This window comes from Pimephales promelas, chromosome 6 (genome assembly GCF_988280905.1).
Source record: "Pimephales promelas chromosome 6, fPimPro1.hap1.1, whole genome shotgun sequence".
Taxonomy (NCBI): Eukaryota; Metazoa; Chordata; class Actinopteri; order Cypriniformes; family Leuciscidae; genus Pimephales; species Pimephales promelas.
Genome location: NC_142774.1, coordinates 40,413,729 through 40,426,886, shown reverse-complemented (window position 1 = coordinate 40,426,886; position 13,158 = coordinate 40,413,729). Strand labels below are relative to the sequence as shown.

The 13,158-nt window shown below is 35.7% G+C and overlaps 4 protein-coding genes across 11 annotated transcripts in view; 1 reads left to right on the top strand and 3 right to left on the bottom strand.

Annotated features, from left to right (window-relative positions):
• The window catches only part of farp1 (FERM, ARH/RhoGEF and pleckstrin domain protein 1), an 80,598-nt gene extending 79,788 nt beyond the window's left edge, over nucleotides 1-810 (top strand). For all 6 annotated transcript variants that reach the window (XM_039648331.2, XM_089132558.1, XM_039648332.2 and 3 more), the window contains one exon: nucleotides 83-810. In XM_039648331.2, the coding sequence (XP_039504265.2) occupies nucleotides 83-164 (82 nt within the window). In that variant the 3' untranslated portion in view covers nucleotides 165-810. The remainder of the gene's footprint in view (nucleotides 1-82) is intronic.
• A 1,421-nt stretch (nucleotides 811-2,231) lies between these two features.
• LOC120460534 (gamma-glutamylaminecyclotransferase B) lies at nucleotides 2,232-6,098 on the bottom strand. Of its 3 annotated transcripts, none has more exons than XM_039648355.2 (2): nucleotides 5,951-6,098; nucleotides 2,232-4,044 (listed from the first exon to the last, which is right to left on the bottom strand). In XM_039648355.2, exon 2 carries the CDS (start codon nucleotides 4,012-4,014, stop codon nucleotides 3,556-3,558), a length of 459 nt encoding a protein of 152 aa, XP_039504289.2. In that variant the 5' UTR covers nucleotides 4,015-4,044; nucleotides 5,951-6,098; the 3' UTR covers nucleotides 2,232-3,555. The 3 variants fall into 3 exon arrangements, with proteins under 3 accessions (XP_039504289.2, XP_039504290.2, XP_088988686.1); XM_039648356.2 differs by having other exon boundaries at nucleotides 5,985-6,068; XM_089132560.1 differs by having other exon boundaries at nucleotides 5,999-6,062.
• A 403-nt stretch (nucleotides 6,099-6,501) lies between these two features.
• Nucleotides 6,502-8,159, bottom strand: LOC148978781 (gamma-glutamylaminecyclotransferase B-like). Its single transcript, XM_039648359.2, has 2 exons — nucleotides 8,025-8,159; nucleotides 6,502-7,317 (listed from the first exon to the last, which is right to left on the bottom strand). Exon 2 carries the CDS (start codon nucleotides 7,288-7,290, stop codon nucleotides 6,838-6,840), a length of 453 nt encoding a protein of 150 aa, XP_039504293.2. The 5' UTR covers nucleotides 7,291-7,317; nucleotides 8,025-8,159; the 3' UTR covers nucleotides 6,502-6,837.
• Nucleotides 8,160-8,476: 317 nt separating this feature from the next.
• Nucleotides 8,477-11,201, bottom strand: LOC120460535 (gamma-glutamylaminecyclotransferase B). Its single transcript, XM_039648357.2, has 2 exons — nucleotides 11,070-11,201; nucleotides 8,477-9,633 (listed from the first exon to the last, which is right to left on the bottom strand). Exons 1-2 carry the CDS (start codon nucleotides 11,091-11,093, stop codon nucleotides 9,145-9,147), a joined length of 513 nt encoding a protein of 170 aa, XP_039504291.2. The 5' UTR covers nucleotides 11,094-11,201; the 3' UTR covers nucleotides 8,477-9,144.
• Nucleotides 11,202-13,158: the final 1,957 nt, after the last annotated feature.

Below are 13,158 nucleotides of genomic sequence, written 5' to 3'. Positions count from 1 at the left end.
CCCTAGTAATCATATTATACAGACAGATTACATTGCATTATTACTGCAGTCCCGAATCATGTTCCTGTCATGTGATCTGTAGGTGGATGGAGGTGATCCGCAGTGCGACGTGCTCGTCCAATCACATCCGCTCCTTCAGCCGCAAAGATCCACATCCCTACTGACCAAAGACACACACACACACACACACACAGGACGCTCTCAATCAGGTTCTCCCAACACACACTAACACATTTCTTATGGCAGCGGGTTTGAGTGGGATTGTTTCGTGTGCTATATCGTCGTTTCACTTTATAGAAAACCTTTGAATGGGTTCAGATGTGAAGTTGTGTGAGGTCGTGAGAATATGGAGGTCAGAAATACCACTATCATCATCGATGGAGAGATCAGCAGGGTCAAGTCAAACACTTCCCGTTTTAAATGTGCAGAAAGACACAGTTTAGTTAGGAAACAGTCCTTGATCGTGAACTCATTTGTGTAAATTGTTCGTAAAATTCATAAGAATGCTTTCAGGAATGTTTTATTTTTTATTGGTGATGTTTTATTGATTTGTACGTGAGCGTTTATGTGCGAGTGCTTTTATAAATGGTTTATTGGGTGCTATATTGTGTACGTGAGAACGGTTTTATTGAATTGAATGAACTGAACTGTTTTACGAACAATTTACACAAACTAAATGCCTGACTGAGAAATTATCAATGACATTTTTAATCTTGGGACACTTTTTCAGCTTTTAATAATGATGTTTATGAAGAATTGACACCGCCTGTCTACATTTCAGTGAAAAACACACACACACACACACACACACACACACAAAAAAACTGGTGAAAGATGATCAGGTCATATTTCACCCCAAAATCCAAAGGAAACAAATTAAGCATTTCGTTTGCATGAAGAAAATAAAGCCTATTTTTAGGACCATTAAGTTCATTTTATATTGTATTTTCGTGACAATTTGCCCGAAATTCGCATTATATATATATATATTTATATATATAGTGCCATTTGAAATTTTCTTCTAGAATGATCATTTTTAATCAAGCTTGTATATTAAAGTTCAGTAATTTCACTTAAATGACAATTAATAGGTAGTCTTCATTACCATTTAAGTGAAATTACTGAACTTAAATATACAAGTTTGATAAAAATGATCATTCTAGAAGAAAATTTCAAATGGCATTTTGAGACTTTTGCATCTGAACTCTTCATATATATATATATATATATATATTAGGGCTGTCAAACGATTAATTGTGATTAATCACATCCAAAATAAAAAGTTGTGTTGACATAATATATGTGGGTGCACTGTGTATAATTATGTTATATATATAAATACACACACATGCATGAATATTTAAGAAAAAATATAATTTATATATAAAATATTACATATAATATAAATTATATATAAATCTATATACAGTACATACATTAAAATATTTCTTAAATATATACAAGCATGTGTATGTATTTATATATATATATATATATATATATATAAAACATAATTATACACCGTGCACCCACATATATTATGTCAACACAAACTTTTATTTTGGAAGCAATTAATCATTTGACAGCCCTATATACTGTATATTGGTAGAATAGCTAGTTTAACTGGGTAAATTTGTTGATGAATTTATACTGATTTTTATTGAAATAAAACTCAATGATTTTCATTAGCATATTACATTAGGAATTTTGGGGAAAACGTGTCATGAAAAATCATATTGCTCCTAAAAATATGCTTGATTTGAGCCAAAATTGTGTTTTTGGGTGACGTGACCCGGGCGTCCCGGACCGGTTTATACACACGCTGGATTTGTAATGTTTGGGTGCATCATCTCTGCTGGCCTGAGACTTTCAACCTTTCTTTTGTAGGACGTTTTTATACAAGTTTTGATACTAACTGTGAACCACTCCACACAATCCCTCGGCGTTCGCCATTATTCAGTCATGGTGCAAGAAAAGAAAAGTCTTTCTCCGAAGGAAGCGGCTGCCTTTTGTCTAAATGCTCCAGTGCCAAAATTCTTCTTTTATCTTTTTTTAAGCATTTTAATTCTTTCTTAATGCATATAAATATATATATATTAAAAAACCCAATATGGATTATGTTGGCAGATATGTATGTTTGACAGTGCGTGAATATGTTCAGAATAAACAAATCCATATATATATATATATGGCATGTGTTGTCATTTAAATGGATTTCTTTTAAAACAACAAAAATGAAAACATTTTGAATTTATTCAATTTATTTTTAAAGTGCAATTTAGAAAACTCATCTACAGCATATGTACAGAATCAGATACACCTGATATCTATTCAATATTGGAGTGCTTTTATATGTAGATTAAGATTCCATGATATATATATTTCTATTTTGTTCTCATTTCTTTTTACAGTTGAATCATCCTTAATAGTGTTGCTGAAAAAACATATACACCACAGGGCTGCTCAACTATCATATTTATAAACCACAGCATCAAATTAATAATGCCATTTGATACCACATTAACACCAAAATAAACACTTGCCACGTGCTAGAAATTAAACATTTACGGTTTTAAGTTTAACACAGATTTAAATGATAAAGTCTACAGAAATCATCACATCTTTTAATACAGCGCATAATATACAGTACCAATAAGTTGATCAAGATTTCAGGATTTTGTTTTCTCCCTCCAAATATGTATGCGGTAATTTCTCATTAATTTGCTAAAATATCTGCAACGTCACCATGTGAAACTCTGTTATGACTGGAAGATTCCCTGAGAAATGTGAATACATTATATGATGACTAAAAACGTACATTTCTTCATTTTCTTTCCTTATTTTTTGCTAAAACAGCTAAATAATCTCGCTGTCATAACAGAACAAAAAAAACAATGCTCACACACGCTCCTTTGTTGTAAAATACTTGAATGGTTAAAGGAGTAGTTCACTTTTCAAAAAACTTTTGCTGATAATTTACTCACCCCCATGTCATCCAAGATGTCCATGTCTTTCTTTCTTCAGTCGAAAATAAATTAAGATTTTTGATGAAAACATTCCAGGATTTTTCAAAATGAACGAATCTTTTTTCGTGTCATTTTTTGGTTCATTCAACGAATTGACTCGGGAAAGGATTCGTTCATTTTGAACAGGAGAGTCACGAACGCGCATCACAGAACAGAGCAAGGCGACCATTTGAGCTTATAAAACTTAAACTTTGTTATTTATATTTTAAATGAGCGATCGTTTCGCTTGATAAGACCCTTATTCATCGTCTGGAATCATTTAAAGCCCTTTGAACAGTTTGTAGTTTGCACTGAAACTGTCTTTTGCACCTTGAACCGTTTGGTTCCCATTGAAGTCCATTATATGGAGAAAAATCCTGGAATGTTTTCATCAAAAACCTTAATTCTTTTCGACTGAAGAAAGAAAGACATGGACGTCTTGGATGACATGGGGGTGAGTAAATAATAAGCAACATTTTTTTTAAAAGTGAACTACTCCTTTATTTAAATTTGCGTGACACTGACAGGTGTGGTAAAACCCTGGTAAATGTTACTCAGGGCGTCTGTTTTCACGACCGACAAAGCGCAGGCCGTGATCACCGTTAGAGTTATAACTCTCATATGTTGTTTTTTCGAGCCACTCGGGTTCATATGTGTCTGTGGTGTACACATAAGCCTCGATGCTACTTCCAGCCTCCGGTTTGTGTTTTCCTCCACCGGGCCCGTCCTGAACCTCCAGCCGGATGAGTGTGCGCTGGTACATCTGTGGACACTTTTCAAACTCGTCCAGGAACTCCAGCATCTTCTGGTCCACGCTGTAGATCTCTCCGTGAACGCGCTGACCCGTCCCGGGGACGTTCAGGAGGAAGGGGATGTTGTATTCGGTTGCGATCACGAGCGGGTATGGGTCAACGGTGCGAGCGTGAGCCACGAACTCGGCCTTATCCTTTATCCTGAAGTAGTTGGGCTGGCCTTCCTTTAGCGTCCCGTACACGAAGACTTTCGCCATGTGCGCCGCGGGAAAGACACTAACAATGATCTGTGGGTGAAAGAGACGCGATTATGATCCAAAATCTGATAAAGACATCTATACATGTATTATCAATGATTTTGGTTGGTTTTTCAGATTGGTTCAGTGATTCGGTATCATCTGAGGGGACAAAGTCTCAGTGATTTTTGGCATGATAACGTTACACACCGCGCTAGTAACGTTACTAGAATCACGATAGCAGTGCAGGGGTGTAGCGAAATCACTTCTTTCAGCGCATGAAGTTACTAATCCCCTCAAATAAATTCTGTTTTTGAAATTTGGTGTATATCTGGTTTAGGCTCAACCTTTTAGGCTTTCATTTAAGACCTGTAGTGTAGTGAATCTGTCTGACAAACACGGAGGTCACGTGACTTTTTTAAATCAATTTCCGCCTAAACTGTTATGCTTTCTTTTATCCCTGTGGCATGAACGAACACCAGGGACACAAAACTAAACAACTTCAATACTCGAGGCACTCTGATGACTCAGAAAATGTATAATATACCCATACTGTTTATTTGTGAGAGTGCCGAAGTTACGACGTCACTCTGTAAAAAACGCGGAAGCGAGTTAGCATTAGCACTAGTTCCCTCGCTAAATCGCCTGAAATAAGGTCTGTGGTGAACAAAGCCTCTAAATATTTTCACGTTTTGATCTATGACATAGAGCACACAGTTATAACCTGCTTGTGGTTTTTTAAACTTTATTGTGCCTGATTGTGTTTTTTTTAAAAATCTTTATATAGGCTTCAAAATGTATAAATTTTGGATTAACTTGTAAATTATCTTGCTAGACAAAACGTGTAAGGGTCACAACCCTTTGTTAAACACAGATCTAATTTTTTGCGATTTTCCAAAAGTCTATGGGGAAAATGCATTGCTTTTCGACCGAGGGAACCCATGCGCCGCTAGCTTCCGAGTTGTCCTACAAAGTGACGTCATCACTTCGGCACTCGTGCAGCCAGCACAGCCAATAGAATGGATGAATACACTGTTAGTCCAGGGCCAAATGGCCTATTTATTATTATTATGTGCAGTTGTAATAAAAAGTAATTGTTTCAATAGTGTTGCCTTGTAAGTGGTTCATGTATTTTGATATTCACCCACTTTCAGTCAGAATGTCAGAAAGTTGCTCATGCAGGGATGTTTGATGGATTTTGAGAGTTTGAGAAGTAACAACACTACCAACTATGCCATCTTCAATCAACTTCCATTGAGTTCCAGGGGTATTAAATGTAAGTACAACATACCTTTTCTCTTGTGCTTATGAATTGGTGGGGAATAGTAGCTAATGTAAGCTTGGTTTTCGACATTTTGCCATGCTACTCAGTGCGGCCGGTTCCTTACATTCTCCAATGTATTAATGTTAACATTTTTCATAACTCCATGTAGGACGTTTTTGCACTGTGGCAGTAACGCAATATTTAGAAAATGTAGGCTACTCTTGATACTCAAGAACTTTTAAAAACAAGTACTTCAGTACTTTTCCTTAAGTAGACCTCTGTAGTACATTTACTTGTACTTGAGTAAAATTTAACAAAGTGTTGCCTATCTGTACTTTTGCTCAAGTAATAAAGCTGTGTACTCTGTCCGCCTCTGGTCTGGTTACATAATTTTCAGGTCAAACATACATGGTTGATCACATTATAAAAGCATACAAAAAGCATGTGGATGTTTAATAATATTATGACGCACAGAAAGTCACAAAAACTTGAAAGGGAAGGAAGTTTTGTCCTATAGGAAAACAAGTTGTCATATCTCCATTTAAAACTGAAGATGATCAGACATTACCGCAGATGATCTGAACAACAATCCTTATCATATGATGATGTAACTCATATAAAATACAATAACACTGACTTCACCACCTTCTGCATCCAAGACACATTTAAACGAGAAAAAAATGTCTTTCTTACCGACAATAAACCGAATCCTTTAATAATAGCTTACAGAACAAACTGTACCGTTCAACCTCTGGAGGAACAGGTTTATCAGCTGAACTGATTCTGAACAACAAACTGATAGCGGTGTATTCGCGACTTCCGCCTCCAAAATGATGAAATCATAGATATAATAGATACATAGACTCCCTATTGGCCGGTGGAGCGTGTCAACGGCGCCGCCATATTGCGTCGGGCAACTTTCTCATAACGTATAGATCGTCACACAAATGAAAACAGGTCTCGAGGAATTGTCTTTCACAAGTAAGACTGCATATTTGTTTCTGGTTGTATTTGGTCATGATATAATTAGTAATAGTAACGTTGAGGAGAAAAACCGCAAATAAACTTTAACTGAAACAAAACGTGCTGTCACGATCTGTGTTTTTAGTTTCATTTTCAAGGAATTTTACGTCACATGTTATCATGTTTCCTATGTCCACTTCCTGGTCTCGCCTCAAAATCTCTTTCCCTCTTACCCCATCCCTTCTCTCTCTCTCATGCTGAGATCACCAGATATTCACCCACAAAACTATATGGTTTAATGTGAATAATTGTCATACAGTATTATATACATATTTGGTATCATTTAAAATGTCTCATTCCCAAAGAAGTAAACCAAAAGGTCATAAAGTTCTTAAGAGTTTAAACTCAGCTCTTCAAAATAAAAAAATCAAATAAATTAGCCCATTCAGAGATTCCATACATTTGTCACTGGACATGTGCAAGGAAATAAAACAGCTAAATAATCTCAATGTCATGACAGGACAGAAACATATATTTTTTAAAACAATGCACAACACAGTTTTGTTGTAAAATGCCTAAATGGTAAACTTAAAAAAAAAAAAAAAAAGTAAATTAAATTAATGTTGCACATAAGGCAGGCCGTGATCACCGTTAGAATTATAACTCTCATATGTTGTTTTTTCAAGCCACTCGCGTTCATATGTGTCTGTGGTGTACACATAAGCCTCGATGCTACTTCCAGCGTCCGGTGTGTGTTTTCCTCCTCCGGGCCCGTCCTCCAGCTCCAGCCGGATGAGTGTGCGCTGGTACATCTGTGGACACTCTTTAAACTCGTCCAGGAACTCCAGCATCTTCTGGTTCACGCGGTAGATCTCTCCGTGAACGCGCTGACCCGTCCCGGGGACGTTCAGGAGGAAGGGGATGTTGTATTCGGTTACGATCACGAGCGGGTATGGGTCAACGGTGCGAGCGTGAGCCACGAACTCGGCCTGACCGTTGGCATGATCCTTCATCAGGAAGTAGTTGGGCTGGCCTTTCTTTAACGTCCCGTACACGAAGACTTTCGCCATGTGCACCGCGGGAAAGACACTAATGATCTAAAAGAGATGACACGTCATTTTGATCCAAAATCTGATAAAGACATCTATAAATGTATTATCAATGATAGTTGCTTTTTCAGATTGGTTCAGTGATCTGTGGAGAAGGTTTTGTGAAAAGATTCTTGGTTCAGTTGACTGGTTACGACCAACTAAGCCATCTTCAATCAACTTCCATTGAGTTCCAGGGTAAATGTAAGTTCAACATAGGCTACTTTTTCTCTTGTGCTTGTGAATTGGTAAATAGCTAATGTAAGCTTGGTATTCAACATATTGCCATGCTAACGGCTATGCAATACTCGTTTCCTTACTCTCAGAACCGAGGTTACGTTACCGAGTACGTTCCCTTTCGAGAACGTGCCCTTCGTATTGCGTACCTATGGCACTTCTGTGTCTCTTTTCCATTACTTTATTATCCAAAAGTTTAGGCTAACCCAATACAAAAGCTCGGTTACATAATTTTCAGGTCAAACATACATGGTTGATCACATAATAAAAGCATGCAAAAAGCATAGATGTTTAATAAGATGATGCACAGAAAGGAACTAAGTTGTCATATCTCCATTTAAAACTAAATATGATTATTAGATGAGAACTGAACAATAACAATCCTTATCATATGATGATGTATTCATATAAAATGCAATAACACTTCATCACCTTCTGCATCCACGACACATTTAAAGGAGAAAAAAAGTCTTTCTTACCGTCAATAAACTGAATCCTTTAATAATAGCTTACAGAACAAACTGTAACTTTCAACCTCTGGAGGAACAGGTTTATCAACTGAACTGAACAAACCAATGGCAGAGAATTCTAGGCTTGTTTGAGATGTGCCTTGCCTCTTCTGAACAAGAGTAGGCGGCTGCAGTGAGAGGAGGAGTGAAGAAAGCGCAGGCAAGCCGGACAGATCTCTCTTCTCGCAGTTGGTCAGAAATAATATGATCAAAGACTGATATCGCGGGATTCACGCTTGTTGCTAATAAACTGAATGTAATTGAAGTTCTATTGCTTTTAAATCAAAATAATGAACAAGTCACCCAAAGTACTTGGTATTTAATTACATTCCAAAAATGTGTTTATCAGTCATTTTTTTTAACAGACATATATTTTTATTTATTGTTTTAATAAAAATGACATCACATAATAAGCCACATCGCACTGTTAGAGAGTTTATTCACCCATAACAAATATGTATAGCCCTAAACATAGGCTAAAACATGATATCAAGCAATATACAATAACCAACCATGACTGTTTACTTCACAGGGTATAAAACAGAGCTTGACATCAACTCTTAAATCAAGTTTTTCTTCAAATAATCAGTGTAAATAAACTTTAAGCGAAACCAAACCTGCTGTCACGATCTGTGTTTTTAGTTTCATTTTCAAGGACTAGTTGGCATTTGCATTCATCATGTTTCCATATGTCCATTAGTCTCCCGGACACTGAACAATGACTCAATTTTTCTATTTAGAGACGCTTTACAGTAGAATGAACCCTGTTTAATTGACTCACTATTTTCCTGTTATCTCTGTAAAGCTGCTTTGAAACAAACTGTATTTTATAAAGCGCTATAGAAATGAAGGTGACTTGACTTGTATGTAGGGACTCTGCCAGGTGAACATTTTTCAAACCATCATTGCCCACCCCCTCCAATTATCATACAGTATTGTATACTTGTCACTGGACATACGGAAGGAAATAAAACAGCTAAATAATCTCACTGTCATGACGGGACAGAAAAAAATATATTTTTTTAAAACAATGCACAACACAGTTTTGTTGTAAAATGCCTAAATGGTAGATTAAAAAAAGTAAATTAAATTAATGTTGCACATAAGGCAGACCGTGATCACCGTTAGAATTATAACTCTCATATGTTGTTTTTTCGAGCCACTCGGGTTCATATGTGTCTGTGGTGTACACATAAGCCTCGACGCTACTTCCAGCATCCGGTTTGTGTTCTCCTCCACCGGGCCCGTCCTGAACCTCCAGCCGGATGAGTGTGCGCTGGTACATCTGTGGACACTCTTCAAACTCGTCCAGGAACTCCAGCATCTTTTGGTCCACGCTGTAGATCTCTCCGTGAACGCGCTGACCCGTCCCGGGTTTGTCCAGGACTAGGAGGAAGGGGATGTTGTATTCGGTTGCGATCACGAGCGGGTATGGGTCAACGGTGCGAGCGTGAGCCACAAACTCGGCCTGACCGTTGGCATGATCCTTCATCAGGAAGTGGTTGGGCTGGCCTTTCTTTAGCGTCCCGTACACGAAGACTTTCGCCATGTGCGCCGCAGGAAAGACGCTAACAATGATCTGTGGGTGAAAGAGATCGAAAGAGACGTCATTATGTACCAAAATCTGACAAAGACATCTATAAATGTAGGCTATTATAAATTATTTTAGCTGTTTTTTTGACTGGTTACCCAATGTTCTGTGGAGAAGACAAATAAATTGAACATGAATGTCATATTTTATGGTAGGCTATTTCTAGTTAAAGGGGACCTATTATGTAGCCTGATAATACCAAACTCTCACTTCGTGTTGCTTTATAGACAGAGTCTGGAATGGCATAATTTCGCTTGTCTAAAGTATAAAATCATTGGTTACCAGTAAAAGGCCAATCACATAACAATCACCTCCATTCAAAATGTTTCCCAAACACTCTTCGTGTTCAGGCTTCAGTTTTCCGAAAGTGCATTTTTCACTAATTTGCATCTAGTTAATCACCTAGTCACCTTCATTGGTATGTAATTTAGTATAAGTATAAGTAGGCCTATATAATTATATTAGAAGTATTTTCAAGAACTTTACATTATATATCAAATGTTTTAGAGGACATAAAAAACGGTGTTGCCTCAAGGCAAAATTGTACCACAATGGAATCACATAAGGCCATATACCAAGGATTTAGGTTATGCAATATATTATATTTGTAAGGAAACGTGTTAGAATTATCTACATAGATGCATTTTAGCATGATTTTGTAATTAGTAACTCTCATAATATATCTGCACATTTTATATATCACCTAAAATTATAAAACACGACTGCCAGTTGATGATGGTGAGGATGAGGAAGGTGAGGTCATAGTAACAGAGAATCCTGCAGGGTGAATATATGGATATGAGTATGATAACTTGATACGCTAATTTGATGATATGATGGCTTGGCATTACTTGTGTTCCACTATGGTCCAATGTTGCATGTGAACATTCAGCTGGATATGAAATGTTACTTTTTTATTAGATATGAAATTAGTAATACATTAAAAACTGGATAAATGTGTTTTTGTTGTTTTGTTCAATTAAAAAAAAAAAATAGATATTTTCAGTAAATATATTTCTTTCTTTCTGCGTGAAAATGTCAAATGTTTCAATTTTTCCGTAGTGGTACAATGTTGACTTGACGCAACAAACTTTTAAAAATTAATTAATCTAACTTGTTTCCTTACAAATATAATATTTGTATACCAAACGTCACAAAAACTTGAAAGGAAGTTTTGTCATATAGAACCGAAACCAAGTTGTCATATCTCCATTTAAAACCAGATTAATCTGATCAAAAAGAAGATCAGATATTACCGCAGTTTAGATGAAAACTGAATAATAATCTTTATCATAACGTTATGTCTGATGATACATTCATTACTCGATTTTTCAAAATGTCTCTCATGTAGGCTAAACACTTCACTTTTTTTCTCCATCTAGCCCTAATAAACATCTAAACGAGAAGGAACATGTCTTTCTTACCGACAATAATCCGAATCCTTTCATTACTACAGATCCTACTGTGATTTTGATTAAACTTTAAGTTTGGAGAAGCAGCTCCATAAACTGAACTGACTGCTGCTGATAGCCTGCCTAACTGACTGTATTCGCGACTTCCGCTTTCCAAATGAGGGAATGACGCGTGACATGATTTAGCCAATGACATGGCGATGGGCGGGGTTTGTTTTAAAGATACTTTCGATTTGTATTTCAAACAGTAAACATAATAAACATAGATGCCTCATTGCTGCGATATACCATTTTACAGTAATATTTTTGAAATATTAAAACGCATCACAACTATTTTAAATATATTTTATAAATATATTTTTGTCCTGTTTGTTTGTTTTCTATCTATCTATCTATCTATCTATCTATCTATCTATCTATCTATCTATCTATCTATCTATCTATCTATCTATCTATCTATCTATCTATCTATCTATCTATCTATCTATCTATCTATCTATCTATCTATCTATCTATCTATCTATATCTATCTATCTATCTGTCTATCTTTTAATACACTTCAATTAACACTGAATTACTATTAATAATATGTAATCATTCAATACAAATATTGTGTGTAAGAAAATGAATTTACTAAAACTGCTAGTTATTCATTTAAAATTATAAAATGTTTCACATTTACAATTTTATTTTCAAAGGTTTACTGTACAGACAGGCGACAAGATTTAGAAGTTTATAGTTATCAGATTTGTCAAACTACACACAATAATAAATAACAATGAATATTTAGCACTGTTCGTTTTTAAAATGTCATATTATACTTATATTATTATTATTAATGTTATTTCAACAACGTTGTTGTATAAACTAAAAGTGAGAGCGGCATCATGTGTTCGGTCTGTGTATCACAACTGCTGGATTTCATACATACACACATATATATACATATAAATAAATAAATATATTTATTTATAATAAATACATCTATTCTTCAATATACACATATTTTGTGCAGCCCTATCTAAAAAAATCTACTTGATCAACTTTTGGTTTAGGCTACTTAATTTAATTTTATGAAAACATTTCTCCTTCAAAATGATCTATAAGCTCTAGACCCCCCCCCCCCCCCCAAAAAAAAAAAAAAAAACTGTGATAAAAAAGTGTTTGATAACTGTGTCAGACCGATAATATAACATTTTTGACACACGTGAATATGATTTTTTTTTTTTTTTTTTGCTTTAAGATAAAATGAACCTTGAAATGTGAAGAGTAAAATATTTTTATTTATAAGAGGTCAACAAAGCCCTTCAGAAACCCAGATGAATATTTCTGTCGAATGATTTGTCTGTCATTAATATTGTAGACGCCCGCGGGACATTTACAGGCGCATTGGGGGTTTGCTCATTTTAATAAAAGTCATAGAGCCTGAAAAAGATGGATAGAGCACATTACATGACGAAACGACTGACGGTGCAAAACATCACAGGATTCAATGAGCCGTTTACTGTATATCCACTGATTTATTCCTGTATATACATGCTGCATATGATGCTTGCAATATCATAAACACACTGTTTGAGGTCCAAAAGACTGAGACTGTAGTGCACATCTCGGATTTTCACCAGATTTCCACCCATTTAAACCTGGAATTTACTTTTTTTTTTAACCTATTTAAAAACAATTTAAAACATAAATAAAAATATAGCTATACATTTCAGATTCTGCACTATTTCTAGTTCACATTCAGGACACGTGAGTGATTTCTGAAGGATCATGTGAGACTGAAGACTGGCGTAATGATGCTGAAAATTCAGCTTCGATCACAGGAATAAATTACATTTTAAAATATATTCACATAGAAAGCAGCTATTTTAAATTGTAATAATATTTCACTATTTTTACTGTAACATGAAACAGCATTCGGATATGACATCACTGTAAGTGAGAGACGACACACGTTAAAAACTCCTCACATTTAGGCTACATTTCGAAATAGTCATGAAAAACTAAAGTAGGAGCCATTTCAATGTTTCTGTCCTCGTTTGGCCATTAGGTGGCACTAGGGTTATGACACGGTTCATCTACGGGTAGCTGTAATCAA

Excerpts from the sequence above, each read along its gene's own strand:
- LOC120460535 (XM_039648357.2), bottom strand. The coding sequence starts at position 11,093 with ATGAAAGGATTCGGATTATTGTCG. Across the intron at positions 9,634-11,069 it reads AAGGATTCGGATTATTGTCG|ATCATTGTTAGCGTCTTTCC; the intron begins GTAAGAAAGACA and ends TTTCACCCACAG.
- LOC148978781 (XM_039648359.2), bottom strand. The coding sequence starts at position 7,290 with ATGGCGAAAGTCTTCGTGTACGGGACGTTAAAGAAAGGCCAGCCCAAC.
- LOC120460534 (XM_039648355.2), bottom strand. The coding sequence starts at position 4,014 with ATGGCGAAAGTCTTCGTGTACGGGACGCTAAAGGAAGGCCAGCCCAAC.